This window comes from Herpailurus yagouaroundi, unplaced genomic scaffold, assembly GCF_014898765.1.
Source record: "Herpailurus yagouaroundi ecotype Mexico unplaced genomic scaffold, PumYag 29, whole genome shotgun sequence".
NCBI classification, from domain to species: Eukaryota; Metazoa; Chordata; class Mammalia; order Carnivora; family Felidae; genus Herpailurus; species Herpailurus yagouaroundi.
The window spans coordinates 45,711,829-45,734,361 of record NW_024412377.1 but is presented as its reverse complement, the minus strand read 5'-3'; the positions used below and the strand labels follow the sequence as shown (position 1 = coordinate 45,734,361).

The window sequence follows — 22,533 nt, the reverse complement described above, 5'->3', positions numbered from 1 at the left end:
CTCAAGATATTGGATTTTGAACACCTCATCTTTTTGGCAGCAACTATACTAAGTTAGGGGGTCCAATAGTCATCTGTGGACAGGGCCAGCCAACCACCAAATTATTTTCTGTCAAACTCTCTCCCTGTCCTCCAATCCCCCACCCTGTGGAGAACTTACTCCATAGACCAGCTCTCCCACCATGCCATTCCAAGCCTTGGTGTCAGGGTCACGGGCTCCATATTTTCCATCGCTGACAATCTCAAGACGGTAGGAGTAGCCCACATGTTTGGCAATCTCTGCTGCCAGCTCTACACAGTAGCCCTCATAGCGGTCATTGCCCTCAAACTGGTTGGCATTCTTCTTGAGCATCACATACGGATCTTCCTGGTAGAAAAATGGGGGAGAGAGAATGTGGGTTGTGGGTCCACTCATAGGTAAGGAGGACTTTGGCATGGCAGGGGAAGATGTCAACAACGTTGGTTAACTTTGGTCTCTCTAAGTCCCTAAACCTACTTCCTGCATTTCTGCTCCCTCCATTACAAAACTTCTTGGGCTAAGAAAGTAAACTCTTAAAATAAGAATATTTCGTAATTCACATGTGGAGCTCACCCTTTTAAATTATGTTCCAGGAGCTTTTGTATTTTTTGGAGTTGCCTCTAGGGCACTATGTTGGGAAAGTAGGCCCTAAACAGTCTCCAGCTTTCTCACAGGCAATCACTGAAAATCACAGCAGTTCAGTGGTTATAAAGTAGCTAAAGTGCTGGCTTTTAGGAGACTTTCTTAGAAAATGGCTTCTACTGAATGAGTGTACAGTCTGAGAACCACCATAATTTAGTCTCACCATTATGTCTTATATATGGGTAAACTATGGCTCAAAGGAGGGTAAGTGACTTATCCCAGTATACAAAATGAAATCATAGCAGAACCAGAGTGAAAACAGCATCTTTAATTTCTAGGAAACTCCTTTTTCTACTCCCTCTTTCTACCTATAGCATGGTTTTGGCAAGAAGAACAACCAGCTTATGCTCCTGGGGAAAACCTTTGTGTTGGTCTAGCTTACATCTAGATAACCTCGATGAAGGACTGAGTACTCACTAGGATTGTAGTAACGATGTATGTTCTATTCTGGACACTTGAATTGTCCCCCCCAGCTTGAGCATCGGTGGCTGCAGGGACAAACTTATCATCTTCATTCCAGTAACCGATCTGTTAAGGAGAGGAAAGTGGTGACGTGAGATGAGACAGGCTCCTCAGGACTGGCCTACTGTGGACCACCCAGCCAACACCAGACAAAAAAGCAAGGATCTAGGCATCATATCATACAATATTGGACACACCAGGCTCTAAAGCATTGGTAGATAAAAATAACAAGAGGTAAATTGCTCTCCATCCAGGTCCTCACAGTCCCACCCTCTTGAACATCCTCACCATGATGGGCTGAGCCTAGAAATTGCCCCTGTGAAGAGGGGGCGGGTTTAACTCTTAATGCAGCTAGAATATTTTGTACAATGCAAGCCATGGCTGTGGAAACTAAATTCCTTGCAGTTGTTCACAAGCTCAAACCCCTTTTGCTTTATTTCTATTAACCCTTCTCTTCCTGAGCTCATTCTGAATGGCAGTTGGAATCATATGATTTAAACATTAAATTCCTTTCGCTTTATTTTTACATTTACCTGTATTTTTTCCATGTAGATTTAACTTCCTAGGTGATTGTTATTTTATGCTTTATCATTTATTTCTCTTATTTCCAATTATGAAATATTATAATACTGAGTATATATTAGTGCCTAAAATTATTGGCTGAAAACATTATTATTTTTTTAAATTAGTGGGTTATTTATACTGGCTCATTTTCCAAGATCTTTCAGCTAATATTTATTGGATCCCTATCGTGTGCAAGGCTCTGAGCTAAAACACTGGTAGTATTGTGTGGGAGGTTGAGAGAGATACAAAAAGTCTAAGAGGTAGTCCTTGCTCTGAGAAGTTCCCCAGTCTACTTGGGAAGACATGACACATGCAACAAACAAGGTCATAAAGGATGGGCAGTTTGAGCCCAAACCTTTCAGGTTGGAGAGACCATGAACATGTGCCAAGATGTAAAGGTAGGAATCTTCCCAGATATGTAAGTTCAATGGCTTCTAGGTGGAAGATAGGGTTAGCCTAAGAGGGCAGTGGGCAAGTGGTAGAAGATGGATTTTTTTTTTTTTTTAATTTTGGGAGAGGAGAGAAAGAGAGAGAGAGAGAGAGAGAGAGAGAGAGAGAGAGAGAGAGAGATTCCCAAGCAGCTCCATGCTGTCAGTGTGGAGCCAGATGTAGAGCTCAATCTCATGAACTGCGAGATTATGACCTGAGCCAAAATCAAGAGGCAGATGCTCAAACCACTGAACCACCCAGGCGCCCCAGGAGACACCTGGATTTGAATGCCAGGCTAAACAATATAGACTTTATCCTGAAGGTAACAGGAAGTCATGGGAGGTTTGGGAAGAGCAGAATGGCATGGCTAATACACATACACACACAAACACACACCTCTGTCCTGTCTCTCTATATCTTTAGACAGTTGTGTTTTGTTCTGTGGTTCTTCTTTTGGCTGTAGATGGAGGGTGAGAAAGGAAAGAGAACTGGATGTGCATTTGCAGAGGAAAGAGCAGGCCTCCCACCAGCCAGAACTCAGACCAGGCTCACACAGCTGAGGCCTGTGCCAGGGGTCAACTCAAACAGCACTGTCTCCTTGATGCCTTCTCCAGTTTCCTCGTTGGGAAAAAGCCATTCTCTCTGTGATCTCACTGCGGTTAACAACAACAATGATAATTGCCAATGCTGATTATGTTCTTGCTATTGTCAGATGCTAAGTGTTTCTAAGTTTTTGTGCCATTTCATTTGGATTAGAGGTGTCTGTAACCCGCCCAAGGTGATGCAGCTGGAAATTGGCTTTGCATTTGTTGCTAAGAGGGGACTTGGCTTCCACAATAACATGTAATCATTTTAGTTAACATTTATTGAGCGCTTACTGGGTTTCAGCCACTCTTTTCTTCTAAGTGGTTTTTTTTTCTTTTTTTTTTTTATGTTTTAACTTCTTCCATCCTCACAAAAATCTATGAAGTGGGTACTTAATTATCACCCCCATTTTAATTTTTTTTTTCAACTTTTATTTATTTTTGGGACAGAGAGAGACAGAGAATGAACGGGGGAAGGGCAGAGAGAGAGAGGGAGACACAGAATCGGAAACAGGCTCCAGGCTCTGAGCCATCAGCCCAGAGCCCGATGCGGGGCTCGAACTCATGGACCGCGAGATCGTGACCTGGCTGAAGTCGGACGCTTAACTGACTGCGCCACCCAGGCGCCCCTATCACCCCCATTTTAAATGTGAAGCAACCGAGATGTGGAGAAGTGAGGCAACTTTTCCAAGGTCACGGTCAAGTCATGGAGCCAGGATCTGAGCCAGGAAGGTTGACTGCAGGGCCAGTAAGCTGCTAGCCGGCCCTTGAGTGCCTCAGGTAGGTCCCCATTGGCCCTGTGGTCTGGCTGTTTGTATGTCTGTCGCCATCTCTCCACAGTTCTGTGGGTTCCTGATGGACAAAGCCAGAGGTCTATTCCTTCTAGAATGATTTACTTAGCATGGCACATTCTTCCATAAGAAGCAGCTCAGGAAATGTTTGTTAAGAGAAGATGTGCTTCCAACAAGGAGACAGTGGACCCTACTGGGTGCTAAGACAGTCCAGAGGCTTGTGTCTCAGGGCATCGGGTCAAAATCTACCCTTGGTGCAGGCCTGTGCTCAATATTGCCTGTGTTAGGCACTTTTAGCACAGAAGGAGACATTTCTCCCTAAATGACACAAGAACCAGAAACTTAGGTTTCCAGAATGTCAGAGGTGGAAGAGGCTTGAAGAATCACTTCTTCCAACCCCTTTCTTTTACAGAGAGGGATGAGGGAACAGGCACAAAACCAGGATGCAGTCTTGACTCCCTCACTTTGCTAGACCAGGGCCCTGGAACCCTGGAGCATCTGTGGGGACTTTTCCATGCCACTTTCCTAGGAGGTGGGTGAGGGGTCAGAAAATGGGAGACAGCTCTGGGTGCCCCATCTCTCCTTCAAAACACTCAGTTCTGCTTTTTATCTCTTTCACATATTGGGATCCCTTTAACGTTCACTTTTACAAGGAGCCCTCTGGTTGAAAATGTTTAAAGCCACTAATGTAGTATATCATGATGCAAGTTTTCAAAAGATTTCCAAAGTACTTTCACAACATTTAACTCTTTAGCAAATAGCACAAGACAGGTGTGGGATTGTTTTCTCTGTTTTATAAAGGAGATAACTGAGCCTTGGGGAAATAAAATGATCTAATTTATAAATATAGAGATTATATAGCAGATTCGTGGCAGGGCATAGGAGCCAGGGCATGACCTCAAAGGTTAGGTTATTTAGTGTAATCAATACTAACTCAGGAGCAGGTCTGGCAAATGCCATTTTCCCCCCACAGATGATGCTTTCCCTTTCCCTTTCTCTTTCTTTTCCTTCTTCCCCTCATTCCCTTCCTTTCTTCCCTTTTACTTTCCTCTTCACAATCAGGCACAGGTTTAGCTCCTTCTAATGAAACCATCAGTACAGAGCAAGTTGCCTTCTCTGATGTGCAAAATCTAAAATATACAGTGTATTATTACGTATTATTATTATATTTTTTTATTTTTATTTTTTTATTTTTTTATTTTTGGGACAGAGAGAGACAGAGCATGAACGGGCGAGGGGCAGAGAGAGAGGGAGACACAGAATCGGAAACAGGCTCCAGGCTCTGAGCCATCAGCCCAGAGCCCGACGCGGGGCTCGAACTCACGGACCGTGAGATCGTGACCTGGTTGAAGTCGGACGCTTAACCGACTGCGCCACCCAGGTGCCCCCGTATTATTTTTTTTTAAGTGGGGGTTTGATAGTCAAGAGATTACTCTCTGATATAGACAGAACTGGTTTAAAAGGTGGGCTTTCCTGGGGTGCCTGGGTGGCTTGGTCGGTTGAGCTTCTGACTTCAGCTAAGGTCATGATCTCATGGTTTGTGGGTTTGAGCCCCAGGTCGGGCTTGCTGCTATCAACATGGAGCCTGCTTCAGATCCTCTGTCCTTCTCTGTCTCTGCCCTTCCCCTGCTCATGCATGCGCACGTGCTCTTTCTCTCAAAAATAAATAAACATAAAAAAAAGGTAGACTTCCCTAATTACTAATCTTTGGCCAGTTACCTGACCTCAGTGGGCCTCGGTTCTTGCTCTGTGGAATGGATACATCAGGAGTATCTGTCTCTTGGGGTTTGCTGTGAGGATGGAAGGAGTTAATGCATGGACAACAATGAGAGCTGTATGTGGCTCATATTAATGCCTAGTCTAAGGGTAATGCCTAGTTGAAGGTTAGCAGGCTTCTATAGTATAAGACATTTCAGTATCAATCTACTATTGAAATTATCAATCTCTAAAGAAAAAGTGTATTATTTTAGAGCATTTCTCAAACTCATTTGGCAAAGTAACCCTCCTTACATGCAGAATGCCCTAGGGTAAGTATGCCCCAAACCACAAGACATTGCTCTAAAATCCCAAGTTATTTTGATAAAGGATAGGGGGAAAAAGCAAGATAAATCTGTTGCAGACCAGATTTACACTACTTAGAAAGAGACTTTAATTTCTCAAGATAGTGGTCCTTCAAAGCTAGTATTGTGGCACTTGTTGTTAAATTGGGATCTATAAAAGTTATTGCATAGCTTGGTTTATATACAGCTTCCTTGATATCAAAAGCTAGAGGAATAGCTAAGTGTCATAAACAAGTTTATTTGATGTCTGACCCTTTTGTAGGGAAATAAAACAATATTGCCAGTCAAAAGAGTGGGGTGATGCCAAAACCCGGCCTGCACCTCACAAAAGCTAGCAGTTGAGAAATCTGGTTCCACAGTTCGATGAAACGAAAGTTGACAAAGAGTTTTGAAGAGACACTACACTTCAGAGATGAGAGCAAATTTCCCTTTTTTGGAGAAATGGGTTGGATTATTATACAGCACTTTGATTCTCTACTGAGGATATGCAGGACCTTTGATTCTCTCTGAAAGTAAATCAGAGCTAGTGGCTGGGTAAAGACTGGGGCCCATTATTCAGGAGAGGATTTAAACAATTCTAACAGTGAGAGGTCCTCTCCTGGGGCCAGTTATAATTTTTGATCTTCTGTTTCCATCTGCCTCTAAAGATTCTTTGAATGTAGGAAATGAGTCTAGATGATAGATTAGCTTTTTTTAAGTGAATGAAGTCTAAAAAATAGATAGTTATAGAACAGTAAATTCAACTGATCTACCTTGCACAGTCAGCAAGTCAGATTTACACATTTGTATCTCTCGGCTGCCTGTAAAGCCACAGCCTGGGGACCTCCGAAAATGAGATCCACTGTAATACAGTTTTTAAAAGTAGGTTGCCTATTGTGGCAAAGTCAACTAGATGACCAGCAAGGACTCTTATTCTCTTTCCCTAGCATAGAGGTGTTGGCAGGAAGTATCTCCCTAGCCAGCAATTACATTTCCCAGCCCATGGGGCACCTAGGTGGGCCAGAGGATTGGGTTCTGGCCAGCGGAACACAGCACAAATGATGCCCATCTCTCTTGGTCTGACTCCCCCAAATCTCTAGCACAATTTCTGCTTTCTTTCTTCCTCATCTGTTAGCTAGATGTTGATAGCCAGAATGATGCTAACGGGCAATGGAGCCTCTATAAGCCTGAGTCTTAACCAGAGCCCTCAGTCCAAACACTGGTCACCAGGTGAATGAGAATTAAACATCTATTGCATTAAAGAGCTAATAATTCAGAGTTTCTCTGTCACTGAACCTAGGGTTTTCTTAACTAACCTACTTAAAGAATTTGAACTTAATATGTTTATGTATGACTTTGAATTATGCTGTAAGTTTTATTTAAAAATTTCCAGCATTTTTTTTTCTTACTTGCTGGCAGATCTATGGAAATATGGGCCAGAATAGTATGCACCCTGGTTGCCCAGCAACATCCAATAAACTGTCTACTCATTTAATAAAAAGCCATTTATTTGCATGTGCTTACTATGTGTCAATATACTGCAGGGGTTGAAGGTATAATACATAACACAACTGTGGTCCCTGATTTTAGACAGCTGGCATTTTAGTGGCAGGAAGGTGGAGAAGAGGGGAAGAAAGACAATATATACCCAGGCCAGGGGTCAGCAAACTTTATCTGGAAAGAACCAGAGAGTAAATGTTTTAGGCTTTGTGGGTCATACAGTCTCTTTTCTAAGTACCCATCTCTGCTGTTGTAGTGCAGAAGCAGCCACAGACAATATCTAAACAAATGAATGTGGCTATGTTCCAAAGAAACTTAATTTATGGATACTGAAATTGTATTTTGGGAAATTTTCACATATGATGAAATAGTTGTCTTTTGATTTGTTTCAACCATTTAAAAATGTAAAAAACTACTAGCTCATGGGCTGTACAAAAGCAGGCAGTGGGATGAATTTGCCTTGCAGGCTGAAGTCCGCCAACCCCAATCTAGATCACTAAGCCAACAAGAATAGATCAGAAGGGTTAAGCATTAAGAAAAAAAAAAATAGGGGCGCCTGGGTGGCACAGTCGGTTAAGCGTCCGACTTCAGCCAGGTCACGATCTCGCGGTCTGTGAGTTCGAGCCCCGCGTCAGGCTCTGGGCTGATGGCTCAGAGCCTGGAGCCTGTTTCCGGTTCTGTGTTTCCCTCTCTCTGCCCCTCCCCCATTCATGCTCTGTCTCTCTCTGTCCCCCCAAAAAATAAATAAACGTTGAAAAAAAATTAAAAAAAAAATAGAATGGGATAATGGGATTGTGCCAGATGGTGGGGGCCACTTTAGATAGCTTGGTCAAGGACAGCCTCTCCAAAGTGACTTCACTTGAGCAGAGACCTGAACCACAGGGAGAGAGAGCACACAAAACTGCAATGATAGAGAACATCAGGTAAAGGGATGGAACGATGTCAGTGCAGCTGTGCAGTGATGAGCTAGAGACAGAGGAGCAAGAGCTCATGCCAGAGGGAAGCAGCCTCTATTTTCTGAAGGTCAAGGGAAGGAGTTATATTTACCTGCAACAGGAAGCCAAGGGAAAGTTGTAGGCAGAGAAACAATAGAACCTGATGCATATTGACCTTACAGAAGGGCAAGGATGTAGATAGTGGGACTAGGTGATAGGTAAGGAGGCTCCCGTATGCATCCAGGATGGCGTGGGGGTGTCTTGGGCTCTAGGGTCAGCAGTGGAAACAGAGGTGGTTGGGTTGGAGCAATGTCTTAGTGCTATAAGAGGATTTGGCACGTCCAAAGTTGGGGAGCAAGGATTTACAGAAAAACTTCTGAAGATCATATGGAATGGAAGGCTGTGAATTCTTTGGGACTTTAGATTACTTCTGACATCAGCAGGACTTTGTGTCACTTTTAGTTTGTTTTCCTGCCCATGCTTTCCTTTCTAGTTACTCAGAGGGTCAGAATCCAGGATAAGAAACTCAGGGCAGGGCAGGATAAGGCAAGGCAGGGCAGGGGGACTCAAGTCAAGTTGCAATGAGAAGTAGACGCCTGCAATCAGGTCAGAAGCTAGACAGAGGGCCAATGATGATGGGAAAGATGGTTAAAATTCACAATCCTGGTCCCTTGATGGAAGACCTTGGAGAATTTTCCCTACACTTCTCCCTTGGCAGTCATTTATCAGAATTTGTGATCCAACCTGGATCTGATGAGGTATTTTAGATCTCAGATATAGATCTCTACATCGGTACCCCCTGGTGAACAAGATTTCCTGAGGATTTAGCTTTAGCGGAGCCAACGCCAAATCTGGCATCTATGCTGCTAAATGTATGATGCACGGATGCTTGGAAGTGTGCACATTTCACTGGGATGTCAGATTGGACCCAGATACCTAGAGGGTATCTGTTGGTGCATCAGTGCCAAGGATATAGGCCAAAAGATCAGGAGAGTGTCTCTGAGGCCCCAAATCAAGCAACAGCAGCTCCTCTTTATTACATATATCAGGTAAGGCCACGTAATGTTTACTGAAACAAGCACAACTAGGTCACTCTTAAATCTGAGCAATTACTTTGCTAGGAGGCTGATTGAGTAAAAGGCCTGAAGCCACAGATGTAGAGGAATTGATTTTCTCCAAGTCAGATTCCCTGTAAACAAAGGATGCTCGAGCCCACAGTCTAAGCAAGAATTTAGTCTTGGGGAAGTAAGCTGAAAAACAGCCTTGGGATCTGAAACAATAAAGCACAGCCATTTGCTGGTGGATTTTAAGGTTACTCTGTTCTTTCTGTTTGGTGATTTATCCATTCCATAGGCTTGTACAGCCTGATTCACTCAAACTCAAGGCTGACAAAAAAACAAAACAAAACAAAACAACAACAACAACAAAAAACCTGTGGCCTAAAGAAGGGAGTTTAAACAAACAAACAAAACATGTGCTGGATGTCGATTACATGCCAGGAGCTGCTTTTCCGCATCCCTCACTACAAGCTGTGGAGGTAGGAGGCACCGTTGCATTTAATTCTGACAGTGACCCTGTGTGGTACGGGATATTATCCCCCTTTTGGAGATGATGTAACTGAGGTCCGGGGAGGCTAAGTAACTTGTTCTAGGTCACGTGCCTACTGAAGAACAAAGCAGGGACTTAAATCCTGGCCTGTCTGCCTCCAAAGCCCAAGCTCATAACCATTCTGCCTGTGTTTCTCACCAAACCACCTAGAGCACTGGGAGCCTCTCCACTAGGGAAGCTGGCTTTTTAAATGTGCAGACTCCCGAGACTCATCTCTGTTCTCTTAAAGCAGAATGTCCAGCTTTGGGGAACCCAAAAAGGTCTCCAGGTAATTCTTCTACTTGCTCAAGTGTGAGAACTGCCAATCTTGCTACGATGCATCCTCTCCTGAGGAGAGCTCTTGATGTCATACAAATTTGGAGGAGACAAGGAGGCTTCCCACAGTCTCTGGTGAGGTTTAAGGTCAACGTGAAGGACTGAGACCCGTGTTCCCGGGGGTAGTGATTGGGGAAGTTCCCACTGATGGGCGTTTCGTCCATTGAGGAGGGTCCCTAACCCCACCTGCCCTGAGGGAGTCAAAGCCCAGCCCAGAGAGGGACAACTTGAATGGAGGCATAAGCTTGACAGGGATGCTATCACATGTATCGGCGTCCATGGTGTCAGTGCTGAGAGGAACTGAGGTTTGCACAGCCCAGCACCTCTCACTCATTTTAAAGACCCAGAGAAGTTAAAGCCACCCTGCTGGGCAATGACCAGGCTGGGGTAGAAGCCTCTGCCTTCTCTTCATCCTTACCTCATTACCACTATGTCCCCAATATACCTAGCCTGCTGCTAATGGGCAGGGAAGAATATGGCTTTATTTTCAACCACCCCACTACACTGCAGGGAAAATAACTAGATAAACACCCATGTTTTAATTTTGACAAACACGCAACTGCTCATAGGTAGTATGCATGTGCCAATTTCATCCACCAGGAGATAGTATTTTTCCGCCCTGAGGGCAGTAGGCCATTCTGAGGATTCTGAGCAAGAGCCCAGGTCCATGGTCAACAATGTTCTGTGTAGGAGCAACCTTCTTGCCTGCCCAAGTCCTTACCCAAAAGAACTGCTTTTATGTTTTCATGTACCATGCAGGGGGTGACGCTGCCCCTTCTTCTCTGCATCTGAAAGGAAGAAGGGCTGGCTGGGGAGGAGGTCACATAACTGGTGTCCCTTCTAAGGGCAGCAAAATACTCTGAGCTCCTCACTCCTCCACAGTCATTGGAAATGTTCCAGTTGTGTTGGAGCCATTCAGCTGTGGCAGCTGCTGCAGCAAGATGAGTGTGGCCTGGAGAGTCATGGGGCCCATTTCATTATAACTCACTGTGGGACCTTAGGCGGCCTACCAGGCTGGCCTGCCTCAGTTTATCCATCTAGGAAAGGGGAGCTATATCATGAAGGCTGATATTCTTCACAACCGCACTAAAGAAAAAAAATACTTTGAAAAAGATAAATAAGTCATCTCAGGGCTTGTAGACTTTAGTCACGTAACAGCTCCTGACATTTGCCATACCTGTTAGTAACCACTCACTGAACAATGATCAGGTGCCAAGGCATACATGATATGTCTCCATTCTATAGATGTGGAGATTGAGGATGGAAAGAGTTAAGTCACCTAGCAGATGTCTTTTCCAGCACAGGAGTTTGTAGAACAGGGGATAACAGAAATGAACTCAGACTTAGACTATTTTTGGATGGGCATCCCTTGCAGTAAATTTTGTCCCCAAGGACAACGCCCTTGTGCAATCACCATGCCAAAGGTTTGCTGAAAAGTGGTTATGCTCCTAGTGGCTATGCTCAGAACCAGATAGAGAGCCCTGTTTGGCAACTGCTGAAAGTTAACACAGGTAGTGGGCCTACTGTAGCCAATTCCTGAAGTGTGCCCAGTAGAAGGTGGGAAATGGGTTCTGGGTCCTCAAAGTGTTCACAATCTAGGAAGAAGTATGGGATGTATGTGAATGCACTGCAACAGGGGACAGTGTGCTGGTGTCCTGGTGACATCACATGTGCTGTGGGAACACAAAAAGACAAGAGAAGGCTTCTATTGGGTGAGGAAGGAGTGATGATAGAGAAGTCATTGAAACTTGGCCTTTGTGGCAGGCAGAGTAGTGGCCCCTCTGAAGATGTCCATACCCTTTCCCCAGAACCTGTAACCTGTCACCTTACATAGCAGAAGGGACACTGCAGATGGGATTAAGGTTACAGACCTTGAGGTGGGGAGATTATCCTGGATTATTGGTGTGGGTCTAAACCAATTATGTGAGTTCTTAAAAGCAGAGTATCTTTCTTGACTGTGGTCAGAGAGAAGATGTGAGGTTGGGTCAGACGTGATGTTGCTGGGTTTGAGGATGAGGAAGGGGAATATGAATTGAGAAACATGGGTGGCCTTAAGAAGAAAGTGGAAAAGACCAAGAAATAGATTCTCCAGAAGGCACACAGGCCTGCCGGTATCTTGATTTTAGCCCAGTGAGACTCAAGCAAGAATTCTGACCTATGATAAATTTGTGTTGTTTTAAGCCACTGTTGGAAGTAATTTGTCACGGCAGCAATAAAAAAACAAAACAAACAAACAAACAAACAAAACCAAAAAAACCCAATACAGCCTTGGGAAATGGGATGTGGTGAGACAGACTATGATATACAGGGTGGGGTTCCAGATGGGAGAGCAAAGGATATAGGTTTATGGGAGGTGGGGACAGAAAGGATAAGCAGAGCTGTTACGTAGAACTTTCTGTAACGATGGAAATGGTATACATCGGTGCTGTCTAGTATGGCAGTCACTAAACCACATTGATTCTTGAGCACTTACCACATTGCTAGTGCAACTGAGGGACTGGCTTTTAAATTTTGTTAAGTTAAAAATTAAATTTAAATAGCTATGTATGGCTAGTAGCAACTGTATTTGACATCGTGGGCATAGAGAGCATGAAGTTTGAGAGATTAAGATCTAACTTTCAATGTCTCAGGCCCAGCCCTTAGAATTTCTGCACACATTAGGTCATTTAATCCCCTAAGTGAGCCTAGGAGGTTGGCATTATTTATGGCGATCCCCATTTACTAGATGAGAGAACTAAGGCACAAAGAACCTGAATGACTTATCCAGAATCACAGACTGATAAGTGGTGATGCCAGGAATGACCTCCAGGATTCCAGAGCCAATCCTCTGACCCATGTCACTCTACTAATATTCTACCATAATATGCAATGCCTCTTACCACTACATCATGCCATCATAAGAAAGAAAGAATATGATGGAGGCCATGGACAGGATAATAGAGGCTGCCACGAGGCATAAACAGGAGAGGCCAGGGAAGGCATCCCTAGGGCATGACATTTACTCTGAGTGCTTAAGGAATTGAGGAGGAATTGGCCAAGAAAAGGAAGGGAAGAGGGTAGAGAGTCCCAGGTAGAGGGAATAGGTATGAAAGCTCCAAGGTGAGGGAGAACGTGATCTATTCAAGGAAGTGAAAGTTGATCAGAACGGCTGGCATCAAGAGAGAAAGAAAGTGAGTATCTAAGGTCAAGGGTGGAGAGATTGGCAGAGACCAGACAACACAAGTTCTGGTAAAGTTGTGAATGCTTTCCAAGGATTTGAATGTTATTCTAAAAGTTAATATGCATATATACTATATATTACATATGCAAACACATACACATATTTTTCACTCCTTCTGTATGGAAAATGGAGTGGATATGACCAAGTATGGATCAGGAGAAAATGGTTAATGTCATCAGTAACCACATTCCCGAGTTCTTCAGAATCCCTCAGGAACAGCAGTAGCATTTATACTCCTCTATTACTTTATATTTTCAAAGTACTTTCCCATCCTTTCGATCTTCACTAGTACCCTGCGACAAAGGTAGAGATTTTTATCTCCATTTTGCAGATGGGTGAATTAATTCTCAGAGAAAGGAACTGACTTGCCCAAAATCCCAGCTGGTTAGTGGCAGAGCTGAGTCTAGAATCCTTGTTGCCTGAGTCTCTTCAAAGAGATCCAGTCCAGGAAAGATGGGCTCACAAGGCTCTCCGCTCTGGCCCTCTCCTCTCTGTGGAATGGAAGCAAAGGTGGCCTTTACCTTTCGGATGCCATCATGCTTCATTTCAATCACATGGAGGGTGTAGTTGGTCCGGCGTCCCTTCTCATTAAATTGAACATTTCCTGTCAACCCTTCAAACCGCACCTGGAAAGCAAAGCCAAGTAGTAAACCATGAACTTAGAAGTTCCACTTGTGCTTGTTTGCTTTTTCTGCTGAAGTGAAAGTCCAGAACCCGAGAAGCTTACATGGGATGAGGTCTCGGAGTCGCGTGATGACTAAGATACTCCTTGCCCACAGCAGACACGGCTATGGGCAGTTCTCTTTCCTACCAAACTGAGATTCATACTGAAAACCTTTTTCATCCATTGCCTTAGGCAAACAGTAATAAGGGATCAAAGTAGATTCTGATAAGAAATCTCTGTGCCATCCTGATCGAACACCTCCCATCGTGACCACCTCCAGGGGCAGTGCCTGCCTCTCAGACACACGCCTTTAGTGGAGAAACAGGAGGCCTGCAAAGGAAAGGGGGCCAGTGCACCATTCCTGGTGAGTCAGGAAAAGAAGCTGGCCTTATGAAGCCTTGAGCCATGCTTGAATATGGTTCCTTGGTTCCCTTGTGAAGCCGGGAAATAAAAATATGTGGGAATCTGAAGACCTGACATTGGAAGGCCTGAATTTGACCCTGGGAAACCAACTGACCTTGGGAGATTCACCTCTCTCAGCCTCCGGTTTCCAAAATTCCTGCCCTGTCTGCTTTAAAGGACACAGCAAATGTCAAAGTGCCGTGAAAACCTGAAAGCACCTGAGGAGAGCCCTTCATGTTAAGACCAGAGTAGGCAGGGCTTGAAACAAGTCTCAGCTGGTTAAAGAAAAATTTGTATTCAACCACAAATATGCTTCATGGGATTTCTTTTCCACAAATGAGTCAGATCAAACTTTCATGGCCTCAAATCTTTAATCATAGAAAAGCTCAAGTGGTCAACATGTGGGATTCAAGACCTTTAGGGCCAAGTCTGCCACTCTGGGGGTGACCAATAAATCTCACCCAAGTCTACTCTCCAAGTAAGGATGAGTCTAGCTGTATGTCATCTTATCAGGTGTAAGAAGCCACATTCTCTAATGGTGACCCACCATGGGTTCTCACATCAGTCTGGCCTAAGGCCAGTGAGGTGAGTCTCTGCCTATAACCAATATGAACGTGGCCCTGTAACCCCACACCGTTTATTTATCCCCTTCAAATAGCTTAAAAGTAAGACTTATAGGGCTTTATCTTTTTCTGACAGTGACCAGCTTCTATGCCCTCAGAAGGTATAAGAATAGTTGGGGTATGTGTATTTGAGAGAAGGGGTGGGGGAGTGGAAAGAGAGAGGGAGGGAGGGAGAGAAGGAGAGAGGAGAGAAAGAAAAAGGGGGGCTGACTGCTCTGAGGATGACCCTCTCATCACCTTCTGGTTTGAAGTCTCACTGGGGAGGCCATGACAGGCCCAGAGTGCTGGACAAATTATACAACAAGCTTTTCACTCTCTCAGCTGAAATATGGAGAAATCCTCGACTCTGGAGAAGTCTAGGCTGGCTTTGCTTTTCAGAGAGAACACAAAGCACAGATCTTCCTAGAAAGAATAAGAAGGGAGCTATTTCAATCAATTAGCAACTGCACCTTCTCACCGTGGTCATCTCTTGATCATCTCTGGCTTTCCCATTCATTTGGGTTTGAGAGAGGTATGCTAAGTATGGGTTTAAGTAACTCATCTGGAAAAACAGACTGGGGCACATGTGCAGATGAATGGGTGGATGAGTGACTTTCCCAAACAGAAGGAAGTATGTCATTAATGATCCAAATGGGCATCTATGCTTTGGCCCCGGTCTCAAGTCTCAGACCAATTACCAGTATGGCGTTTTAGTATCAATTGTGTAATATTTCTATGACTCAGTTTGCTCGTTTGTTTAACGGGACCAGTTAGGGGTTAATTATGTCGTAAGGTTGTTTTAAGGATTAAATGAGATAGTTTATGACCAATGCTTGCTGCATGGTGAGTATTCGGCAAAGGCCAGCTGTTGTTGTTACCAATGGTGTAGATAATAACTACCACCATTTGACAATGTTTTATGTTTACAAAGTACTTTCATGCATATTCATCTCCATATACAGGAACGCCCGGAGGTACGCATTTAGGGATGATCGTCACTTACATGGGAAAAACCAGAACTCTGGAAGGTAAACTGATTTGCTCAAGACTTAAGACTTTTCAGTGTCAAAGGCAGGCCTAAAATCCAGAGCTTTTGATATTCTAGTATATTCACTGATGATACCAAGTGGCCTCTCCAAACAGGCGACAATGCTATCATGCTAGTCTCTGAGTAAACCCAGAAATGCACACAGTAGTATGTTCTGCGTGCCTACTGCTGTCACCCGCTGCTACCGCTGGGCATTTCCCTGGCCATGCTCTGTTAACTCCTAATGAGGCGGCCATGAACAGGTCACCAAGCCTATCTGTTTCTGAGTTTCCTCCTCAAAGAACTGGAGTGTTTAGAATATTGCCTGGGACAAATGTAAAATGCATATTATTTAAATGATGATGAGGAGGAGGAGGAGGAGGAGGATGGCTACTACTATTGTAGGGTAGTAGGGTGGGTAAGGTATGGAAAAATAAGATGATTTCAACATTGAAGGCTTGAGTCTGGTAAGTTGTTAGAGCAGGGGACTCTTTCAGCAGAGATGAAGGTGTTGCCACTGGCATTTGTACAAGCCTTTCTCAGTTTCCAAAAAAAGCATCATTAGCAAAGTCCTAGGCCCTCTACCTGAAGGCCCCTTGCACCGCCACAGTGTTTTCACAGGAAGGTGTTCATTTGATGTTCACAGGAACCCAGCAGGGAGCAGTAACAGCAGTTATTATGCCTATTTTACAGATAGGATTATTGAGACTCAGAGCTTACGGCACTTGGGTTCAGAATTCACAGTAAGTCATGAGAGGTCTGGGGCAGCTGTAGGCTCTTACCATCTAGTTGGAGAAGCCAAGACTTACACACACTGAGATAAATCAAAGTATGGGAAAGCAGACATCTCTGAACGACCCTTCCATTATGGCAGAGCAAAGAGAGGTCAAGAGAATGGCTTAGCCCCAGGGCATTTACATGGACAGTCTGGACTCACAGTCAGAAGAAGCAGCTTCTCAGAAACACCCACTTTGGGCAAATCTAGAAACTGCTATCTTTTTCATCAGGGCTGAACTTCTTAGCCCTCATCGCCACCGCACACCGCCACCCCCCCCCCCACCCTGGCCCTATCTAGGGAGACTGGGGTCAAAAACTGAGTCTCCCCTTGGTTCCTGCTTCCTGGAACTCCCGTCGCCATCCTGGCGTCTGCCAGCTCCCTCTGTGACAAACAAAGAATTAGCCGTGGCTTCCTGTAAGTGGTACTGGGTGCCAGCTCAGAGTCTGCCGCTCATGAGAGGCTGAAGCACAATTTTTCTTTCCTGCCTTCTGCTGGGAGAGTGCTACGTAGTGTTTGCACTGTTTGAGGCATCAATACTGCAGACTTCCCCACCCCCTATTCCTGAGGGCAGCAGCAGAGATGCTGTGGATCCAGGGCCTCTGTAACTTCTTTGTGGCTGCTTTCAAGTGGACCCATCCTCTTGGCACCCCACTTGAGTGCTCACTGGGTGTGGGAAATCAGGGCCTGTGGTCTAGATCCCAGTGGATCACATCCTGGTTATTCCGGCCAGGGTAAGTCACAGGACCCCTCTGAGCTCCCACTTTCTTATCTGCACAAAGGGAAGAACAACTTGGCTTTAATCATCTCATTCAGTTGCCCTGATGTTCAAAGAAGCTTCTACATTCTTCTTCTTTTTTTGAATTTTTTCATTTTTAAAAATTTGAGCCTTGTAACAAGCCAATGAGGCAGGCAGTGCTAAGAGGATTATGTACATTCAGGAAATGAGGAACTCAATGCCAGGAAAGTTGAGTAGTTAGTCTAAGATCCCCAAGCTAGAGCTTGGTGGAGCCATGGTGAAAACCCACCTCTTCTCTTTCTAACTCCCTGACAGCCAAACATGATGCCCACAAGTCCTTGATTGTACCTTGACTCTGGTTCCTGCTGGATATCATACGCTTACATCCTCCAAAGTCCGATTCGCTCTTTATTCAAATTTATCCTTCCCTTAAGGCTTTCATGACCATCCATCTCAGCTGGCTTGAGACCGTTCCAGTCTACAACTCCTGCTCTGGAATAATTGATAATAGCTTTTTCTTTCACTCACAAGTGTCCCAGTTTGGATGATAAATTATAGGATCACCTTATTTAATGCCCAGACCCATCTTATAAGAAACCTTGTCGATACCCAGACTCCTCAGTCATGGCGTTCTCCTGTGACTGTCCATAGGACTGAGAGCTTGGCTATGCTATTTAGCCCTTAATCCACACCTTTAGAGCTAGGATTTCTCAGGAGCTTGCCTTCCATTTAAAAGTGGGTCTTGAGTCCTGAAAGGCAGGAACTGTCTCTTACACTGCTATTGCCTGTGCCACCCCAGATCTCACCTAGCAAAATGCTGGGACTTCCTTCACTCTTATAGGCTTGAGCATTGACTGACAGATGGCAAACACAAAGACCGAGAGGTCTGATCATCATTTAGGGCAAGCATTCTTCACCTGAAGTCTTGGGATTGGCTTCCAGGAGTAATATGGTCCTCGGACTCCTGGTCCTACAAAAATATATGTATGCACATGTGTGCATGTTTCTGGGAAAGAGAGTCCAGAGCTTTTAAAAATAATATCCTCAGTGGGCTTGTGACCTCCAAATGCTAAGAGCCTGACTTGGGGAGCTGGATCTCCTCTGTCAGCCAGAAGCAGACTTATGGGTCTGCTTCCTAATGCCTACTCCTTCCTGGAGCACGGAGGGCTTCCAGGATGTGGGCTCATTATTATTCTGAATGGCTCCTGGATGTCAGGCAGGCAGGTGGCTGATTATCTTCACTCTCTTGCTGGGGAAATTACAGCAGGGTAAGGGGGGATGGGGGTGCATAGATATTACCCAAGGCCAAGTGCTATTGCTGGCTGGGCCACAGCCCTCGTGTCTCCCCTGCTAGGCTGGACCTCTGAGACTTCAGGGCAGTTACGTACACAAAGTGAGGTAGCAAGCAGATGTGGGTTGGAGTCCCAGTTTCACCACTAACCAGCTATATAATTTGGGGAAATTTTTAAAAATATCTCTGAAGCTCATTTTCTCCATTTATAAAGCATAAATTAATAAAACTAGCTATCTCAGAGTATTATATTGAGGATTCAATGAGTGAAACATGTAAAGTATGTTCAGAACCTCATATACATAAGAAGCCCTTAACACATCAGAGCTGGCATTACCATTATTTTTATCAGCACCATGCTCTAACCAGATGAGCTAACTGGCCACTACCATTATTTTTACAATAATGGGCTTATTCCTTCAGGCCTCACTCGCATGTATCCCATTTCTAACACAAGCTGAACTGCATAGGTCTCTTCCCAATGTGTGACCTGAAGGCCAGTGATTAGGGAAGCAAAGACCTGAGCCCTCAACCACGGGTTCCAGGGACTGAGTATCAGCAGAATTTACCCAGCATATTGTGGGCACACAGTTGCTCACTAGTGGCATGACTATTTCAAGAGATGGGTCTGGAAGGTGAAATGCCTGGACAGTGGCCATGACCGTGTGTGGAAGGCCCTGCGGCTCAACGTGTATAAGTAAAGGGCCGAGAGGCCAAGGGACAGGCCTGAAGCAGGAGGAGGAGGCAGGATGGGAGTCTCCTCCAGCCTCTGCTGCTAAGCTGCTGTGTGACCCTGGATGAGTCATTGCTACTCTGGTTAGCTGCCTCCTCTATGAAGTAATGGAGATGGAAGTCTGTAATCTTATCTAAAGTCTTATTCAGCAATAAATTACTGCGATTCTGGATTCTTAACAAATATTTAAAAAGGAATCTGTTTGAACAGCTGATCTTGGGATCAGAATGTTGGAGTTTTGTGTTTGGGGCTAGTTCTCCCCCACCCACCCCATCCCCCAACAGAGGCTGAAGAGTTTCTTAAGGGTTAGGTCTTGCCTTCTCTTATCTCCATTGCTTGGCCCCAGGCCAGAGTGCCCACAGGTTCTCAGGGAGCAGCTGACTGGCTGCCAGAGAAGCAGATACAAGTTTTGACTCAAAGACAATATAAAAGAGGTCATATTCTTTTGACTAAGGCAATTGCCCCCTCCCAAACCCCACTGAAGGCAGAAGCAAAGGATAAGTATACGTTTTAACCGGAAAGGCAAGGATTAGACCATAAGAGAGAAAAAGAAGCTTAGAATGTCTAGAGACAGTTGAAACTTGGGAGTGGTCTCTCCAACTTCCTCATTGTCAAGGACAAGGAAAGGGAAGTGTGTAGGAAATACGAATGGGTATTTCAAGGTCACTCAGAGAGCCAGGGGCCCAACTGGACTTGGACCCCAGCTCTCCTGCCTCCTGGTTCAGAACCCTTCTTGCTACCTGCACTGCTTTCTGGGCTTCATCACTGCATTGGTGACGTCAGAATATCCTCACGACAGGGACGACATTAAGATGGGAGAGGCAGAGGAGCTGGGAGGGTTGTGAACCTGAGGGCAAGTCCCGGGGACCTTCTGAAACCAGCCTCACACTGCAAACAGAACCTGTCTCGCCTGTGGAGCCTGGAAGAGCATTTTAAATAAGTCAGAAGGCAGGTGCTGCATCTTTGGCCATCATATGGAAGCTGCCTGATGTCCACTGTTGCTGCTTGGTGAAGGGGCTGCCCTCCACGGAGATGGGGAGAAACAGAAGGGGCTACTGGTGGACCCCTTAGCATGTTCCTCCTGTCATCACAGGGCTGCAGCTTACCCTCATTCCCAAGAATGGAGCTACACATTCTCCTCCATGTAAAGGCACTTCATCCAAGCTGAGGAACAGCTGGTGATGTTCCTTTCTTGGCTCTTTCCCCAGGTTGTTAAAATTGCTAGAGCTGTGCACGTGTGGTTGGAAAACGAATGGGGACGGTTGTGCATTTTGCTCTACATTCCTCCCTCGTTCAGAAACGCTCTCCTCCTCTCCTGGGAGCCCAAATTCACTTTCTGTTGAAGGTAGTCTCAAAAGTAAAACCACTCTTGGGGCACCTGGGTGGCTTAGTCGGTTAAGTGTCCTATGCTTGGTTTTGGCTCAGGTCATGATCTCATGGTTTGTGAGATCGAGCCCCTCACTGGGCTCTGCGCTGATAATGTGGAGTCTGCTGGGGATTCTCTCTCTCTCTCTCTCTCTCTGCCTCTCCCTCACTTGTGTGCTCTTTCTCTCTCTCTCCCTGTCTCAAAAAAAAAAAAAAAAAAAAAAAAAGTAAAACCTGTCTTATCCAGGCAACTCCATTCGATGGGGCAGAGGGTAGGTCATGAGTAGCATCAGCACTAAAATATTTTGCTGTTGCTGGTTTGCCACTGTGCCTGAAACTTGGACATTCCTTTCAGTTGGCACTGCCCTCTTTGCCCACTCCCCTCTGGAAACACAGCCTCTCTATTAGGAGGCATCAGATGGTACAGCCTATCCATCAGCAGCTCAAGAATCACAGCCTGGACTTGAGGTGTTTCTAGAGACTTCTAGAGGCTGCAAGAGATTTCTAGTTGCTCTGAGGGTGATCAAGCTGAGGGCAAGCTCCCAGAAGCTTCTAAACCAAGACTGTTCAATACAGAGCCCACAGGTACCATTGTTTCATTCTGCTTACACAGCAGACATATCACTGATGGAATATTTATGCTCTTCCCTGTGGAATCTAGATTCAGCCTAAGAATCCTTTGCATAGCCAATTGATGAGAATAGGCATGGCCATTTTCTATTCCTGTTCTTTAACTGTTCTTCAGTGCAAACAAAATTGATGATTGTAATGCTGAGAAGCAAGAAAACGGGATTAGAAAGTACCGAGAAGCATTGTCAGGATCCCCTCATGAAATGTGTGTGGAAAGCAAAGGTAACAAAGACATACAGAAAACTAGGGCAGGTGGGGAAAGTCTCCAAGAGGCGGCTCAAACGGTTCTGTTTCATCCCTACGTATTTCAAGTCCTCTTTCCAACTACAGCATAATCCCTAAACAGAAAATACAGCTTTTACACTATCAGGAGTTCCATACTATTTTTTGTTTAAAAAAAAAACAAACACATTCTACATGAGCTTCCACGTATGCCAAGAGCCACAAACACAATGCAGTCGTTGTCCAAACCTCAGGCATGCTCCACCCTTTCTTTTAAATGGCTGCATCCCACCTGAAATTGATGCCGAAATCCCCTACGAGGCTCCCATAAGAAGGGGCAGCCACAGCCAGGCCGGCCTCACCTGCTGCAGAGCTCTTTGGATGTCGATCCCCTGGCCCCAGGGCACAGCTGGGTTAGCCAGGCAGTCCCCAGCATTCCCCCGGCGGGATATATCGATTCTCTGCCTCCGCAGGCTCTGAAAAGCCTCAGCCATCACCTTCACCCCGTCGTAGGTGAGCGCAGAGGTGTACTGGTGGGAGGAATGGAGATAGTTAGGTGTCAGAAAGAGCTGGCAGGGAGGCAGGTGGAGTTCTGTCTGGGAACGTGCTTCCTGGTGATGAGAATGCTTTCAGTGGGGGCTACGGGAGTGGGGGTGGGCAGGGGTGACCCAGGAAGAGCCTGTGCCTGGGATGGGGGCTGCTGCTCCACATCACTAGCCAACGTTGCCCTCCTGAACTGTGAGTTCCCTTGCCAGTTGTGACTTTCAAAGGGAAGCTGGAATTCTAGACTTTTGTGTGCAGTCTTGCAATGTTAAAATGTTCAACTGGAAAAAGAAGGCATAGATTAAATGCATCACACCTATAGCTCTGATACAGCCCATAGAAATTTTGGTTTTCTCTGTTACAGTCACAGTTGGGAGCCAAGAGGAACTATTTACTCCACTATCCCCTATGACAGCAAAAGAAAAAAAAAATC

At 45.2% G+C, this 22,533-nt stretch overlaps 1 protein-coding gene across 2 annotated transcripts in view; it reads right to left on the bottom strand.

Annotated features, from left to right (window-relative positions):
• The window catches only part of GRIA1 (glutamate ionotropic receptor AMPA type subunit 1), a 307,872-nt gene that overhangs the window by 94,420 nt on the left and 190,919 nt on the right, over positions 1-22,533 (bottom strand). For both annotated transcript variants that reach the window (XM_040498315.1, XM_040498324.1), the window contains exons 7-10: positions 21,920-22,087; positions 13,629-13,733; positions 1,078-1,188; positions 160-366 (exon numbers count right to left, since the gene is read on the bottom strand). In XM_040498315.1, the coding sequence (XP_040354249.1) occupies positions 160-366; positions 1,078-1,188; positions 13,629-13,733; positions 21,920-22,087 (591 nt within the window). The remainder of the gene's footprint in view (positions 1-159; positions 367-1,077; positions 1,189-13,628; positions 13,734-21,919; positions 22,088-22,533) is intronic.